Below are 5,134 nucleotides of genomic sequence, written 5' to 3' on the forward strand. Positions count from 1 at the left end.
ATTATTAAGTTATAATTTTTTATGTTTAAAAAAAAATAAATTTATTTAAATATTTTATATATTTAATTAAATGGGTAGTCCTAATTTGAGGGGAACTTATCGGACTTATCCTAGAGCGGTATATGTTTAATTATAATTTTTTTCGTAAAAAATTTAGTTAAGGTTAAAAAAAAAACACAAAATCAAACACATAATTAGTTAGAAAATGAAGACATCAGCGATTTGCGTCAGAAGAGAGAGGAGGTCTACACTTTTTCAATTTTCATCGATGCCCCGTTTATTGGCAGCTTTTGCGAGTGTTCCAGCAAAAATGATAAAGTGCTCTAAGCCATTGGATGGGTTCCCGCCACCGTCTTTGGTCTCTCAATCCAACGGCTGATAGGCAATCCTCATAGACCTTCTGCGCACAAAGAAAGAAAGAAAGACAACACATTCCACACGTATGTCTCCCTTCCTTCCTTCCTGTTCCTGCCCAGTCGAACCCTTGGATCCAAAAACACTTCCACCCACCTCCCTGTTCATCCGTTATTTCCTTCCTTCCTTCCTTTTTGGAAGATCGCCGTGCCCAACTGTATATCCCGCCATTCCTTGCCGGGGCGCACGCGTTTTTGATAAACTTGCATTGATGATATGCCTTCTTCATGGGTTTGATTTGGGATGATGCATCGGAAATATTCAGCTATAACCCAATTCTTGGAAATTGGAGATCTTCTTGTAGCCGCCGCGCATTTGATAAAATACACGTTATAGTTTATATATACATACTACTGCACCCATAAATAATAAATAAGGAGCGAGCGAAAGTGGAGGATTGTTGTTGTCTATTCGATGTTGAGACGGAGGAAAGGTGGGGAAATCAGGAGGGAATCTCAAGCCGCCGTGGGAGATGGGGATAAGAAAGAGAACGAGGGAAGAAATGAGGAGGCGGAAAAGAGAATCAGGAGGATTAATAAGAAGTGGAATTGCATCGACAGTTGCTGCTGGTTCGTTGGTTGCGCTTGCTCTATGTGGTGGTTTTTGCTCTTCATTCTCAACGCCATGCCGGCTTCAATCCCACAGTATGTAACAGAGGCGATTACTGGTCCGTTGCCTGATGCGCCTGGTGTAAAACTTTGCAAGGAGGGGTTGAAAGCGAATCATCCTGTGGTTTTCGTCCCTGGCATAGTCACTGGAGGGCTTGAACTGTGGGAAGGTCACCTGTGTGCAGAAGGATTGTTTAGAAAGCGTCTATGGGGTGGCACATTTGGAGAACTGTATAAAAGGTAAATAAAACTTGTCACCCCCAATTAGTATTATCATAATTCAATCTCTCACTATTTTTTCTGTTTGCAGACCTCTATGCTGGGTTGAACACATGTCATTGGATAATGAAACAGGACTAGACCCCCCTGGTGTGAGAATTAGACCTGTCTCTGGACTTGTGGCTGCTGATTACTTTGCCCCAGGTTATTTTGTATGGGCAGTTTTGATTGCAAATTTGGCACAGATTGGATATGAGGAGAAAAACATGTATATGGCTGCATATGATTGGAGGCTCTCGTTCCAAAATACTGAGGTTTTTTTTTGTTTGTTTGTTTTCTATTCACAAGTTGCTTTGTCTCTTCTTATCTTTTTATCTTTTAATGGGATGACATACATGCTTCATTCTTCTGAATCTATATCCATTTGAGATCACATTTGAAAATTGAACTTAGTCTGGTGTACAATTTATTAGATGCTTTTGTCAGCTTTGTATCTCAAATTGATCATGGACTCTGGATAATGAAATGAACCCTAAAGTAGATCTGGACTTATTTGCATTAGAATGACTTTTAAAACTTTTACCCTTGTAGTTTTTTTACTGATGGATGTTACATGTAAATCAATTATCAGGTACGCGATCAAACTCTAAGCAGGATGAAAAGTAATATAGAACTCATGGTAGCCACAAATGGTGGGAGGAAAGTGGTTATAATTCCACATTCTATGGGTGTATTGTATTTCTTGCATTTTATGAAGTGGGTTGAAGCACCAAGCCCAATGGGAGGTGGCGGTGGTCTAGATTGGTGTAGTAAGCATATCAAAGCTGTTGTAAATATTGGCGGACCTTTCTTGGGTGTGCCAAAAGCATTTACTGGCTTATTCTCTGCTGAAGCCAAGGATATTGCTGTAGCCAGGTTTTTTTCTCTAACCACCTCCTTAACAACTTCTTTTTTGCACCATCCTAGATTTCTATGGAATGTTTTGTGTCGTATGATGCAAATGGAAGAAAAAGAGAGAAATAAACCTTTATTTGAGCTCATAGTTAAATCCTTGCAACTCTTGCAGGGGTATAGCACCAGGTATCCTTGACACTGATGTGTTCGGCTTACAGACCTTGCAACATGTGATGCGAATGACTCGATCATGGGATTCAACAATGTCGATGATACCTAAAGGTGGAAACACAATCTGGGGTGACCATGATTGGTCACCTGAAGAAGGATATGACTGCAGTGCGAAGAAGATAAAGACCAATGACACTCCAATGGGGGACCATAATGGAACATGGGCCTCAGAAGATACAACTACAAATCATGTTCATTATGGAAGATTAATATCGTTTGGGAAGAATGTTGCGGAAGCAGAATCTTCAAATGAAAACCGTGTCAATTTCAAGGTATTCTTCTAAGATTCGTCATGTATGTCCCCCATTATCGTTTTCTGATCAAACTTTCCCGTGATTCATATATAAAGGATGCTGTGAAGGGCAATAATCTTATAAACACCAGTTGTCATGATGTATGGAATGAATACCATGACATGGGAATTGAAGGAATAAAAGCAGTGGCAGATTACAAAGTGTTTACTGCTGACTCAATCATAGACATGCTCCATTTTGTTGCCCCAAAGATGATGAAACGTGGAAGTGCTCATTTCTCATATGGGATTGCTGATAATTTGGATGACAAGAAATATCAACATTACAAATATTGGTCAAATCCTTTGGAAACCAAGTGAGTAGATTTATTTTTGCTGAAAGGTTAACTGCTTGGCTTGATATAGTTTTTTTATATATATATATGTATTTTTTGAAATGTTAACAGATTACCCAATGCTCCTGACATGGAAATATACTCCATGTATGGAGTTGGAATCCCCACAGAACGAGCATATGTTTACAAATTGAGTTCAACCTCTGATTGCTATATCCCTTTTAAGATTGACAGCTCAGCTGAAGGAGGAAACAACTGCAGCTGTCTGAAGGGTGGGGTATTCTCTGTTGATGGAGATGAAACAGTCCCTGTGCTTAGTGCAGGTTTCATGGCTGCAAAAGGCTGGAGAGGGAAAACACGATTTAATCCCTCGGGAATAAAGACCCACATTAGGGAATTTTATCATGCCCGCCCTGCAAACCTTTTGGAGGGTCGGGGAACACAAAGTGGTGCTCACGTTGATATCATGGGAAATTTTGCTCTTATTGAAGATATCATCAGAATAGCAGCAGGAGCTACTGGAGAGGATTTGGGTGGTGATCAAGTTCACTCAGATATCTTCAAGTGGTCCGAGAAGATCAAGTTACGACTATAGATATTTACTGGGTAAGTTTTCAACTTTTTGTTATGTGAATTCAGAAGAGAAGAGAGCATATGATCAAATATGAAACCATGTGTCATATTTTTTCTTTTGTCTATTCTCTGTTAGTTAATCCATTTGCTGATTTCAGGTTACATGGGGGCAATATAATTTTTTTTGCTTATTTATAAATAATCTTCAGATCATACACACACACACATATATATATATATTATTTATTGCAGGACTTGAAAGAGAAGCTTATCTGATCATATTGGTCTTATTATATCATGCAGAAGAAGCATCAAGAATCAATACCTAGAAAGCAGTTTGTGTTTCATGAGGAGGAGGTATTCTGTCCAAAAAGGTTGATTGGTTTTGAGATTTGCAAAAGATTTGTAATCATATTTATATCTGTAAGTAACACATTATTACCCTGTTGTATACTAATTGGGGTTGATCCATTTCTTGTAACTCATGGTGCTGCAATTAACATACAAAATAGGGCTTTCTTCAGATCCCCTCCCAATTTGGGGAATGTTAAAACTCTTGAATTGAAATGAACTGAACGATCATATAAGACGGATCATAAGACGAGATCGTGACATTTGTGATTTTTGTGTGCTTTATATAGATGTACCTTGTTTTGAATTCTTTCAGGTTTGTGTGAAAGTTGAAGATAGTGTGACAAATTAATGTGTACTTTCATTTGGGTTAGATAGCAAGTTAGTTGACTCCTTTCTCAAAATGAACTTGAACTTGTTTAAGGTTTAAATTTTCAAACTTATATTTGTTCATTTTTTAAATTTATTTTAGTTAACTGTTCAAATTTAGTTATCAGTGTTTATTTTACATTTTAGTTTTTCTATTAACGTTATAACTTATTATTAAATTTTATAAATGTTAAAAATAAAATATAAATAAAATTACGAAAATAATTATATTTATATCATATTATATAATTTCAATTAATATTACTATCATTTTTGTTTTTAATTAATTTGTCACTTTTAGATGAAATGATTATTTATATAAGTTTTGGATGTAATTTTAAAATTTGAGTAATTTTTGAAATTTAGGTATTCTAAATTGTCAAGATAGTCTCACTATCTTACAAAAATAAAAATAAAATTGTGATATAAAAAAATATTAAAATAAATAGATTTAATATTTATTTTTAGAAAAATTAATATATGTCAATGATGTTGAGGTTATTTCTCATATTCATCCACACATGGTTAATTTTTCACAGAGTAATCATTACACATAGTTTTTTTTAACAATAGATACTCTTTTAATTTAAAAAATTTATATTTGAACCCAAAACCTAAAATCCTCCTCAAACATTTAAACTACTATACCACACTACTTTTAATAAATTAAACTATTTAATATATAATTTATTTACAATAATTATACCCAAAAAAAATATAATTCTTAAACTTCATCTACAACGACGTTATCTTCTCGTGGAGGATGCATATGCAGTCTCTTAGTTTAGCTGCTGGTTAGAATGAGAAAGAAAATTATATTTAATAATTATTGAGTTAGATATGTTATGTCTAATATATAGAAATTACATTAAACTTGTAAGGAAACT

The 5,134-nt window shown here is 35.3% G+C and overlaps 1 protein-coding gene across 2 annotated transcripts; it reads left to right on the forward strand.

Moving 5' to 3' along the window:
- The first annotated feature begins 299 nt into the window (after positions 1-299).
- Positions 300-4,219, forward strand: LOC124940303 (phospholipid:diacylglycerol acyltransferase 1-like). Of its 2 annotated transcripts, none has more exons than XM_047480813.1 (7): positions 300-1,262; positions 1,333-1,555; positions 1,873-2,156; positions 2,308-2,638; positions 2,716-2,975; positions 3,066-3,560; positions 3,780-4,219. In XM_047480813.1, exons 1-6 carry the CDS (start codon positions 829-831, stop codon positions 3,547-3,549), a joined length of 2,016 nt encoding a protein of 671 aa, XP_047336769.1. In that variant the 5' UTR covers positions 300-828; the 3' UTR covers positions 3,550-3,560; positions 3,780-4,219. The 2 variants fall into 2 exon arrangements, with proteins under 2 accessions (XP_047336769.1, XP_047336768.1); XM_047480812.1 differs by having other exon boundaries at positions 301-1,262; positions 3,831-4,219.
- The last annotated feature ends 915 nt before the right edge of the window (positions 4,220-5,134 follow it).

Source organism: Impatiens glandulifera, chromosome 5 (genome assembly GCF_907164915.1).
Source record: "Impatiens glandulifera chromosome 5, dImpGla2.1, whole genome shotgun sequence".
Lineage (NCBI taxonomy): Eukaryota > Viridiplantae > Streptophyta > Magnoliopsida > Ericales > Balsaminaceae > Impatiens > Impatiens glandulifera.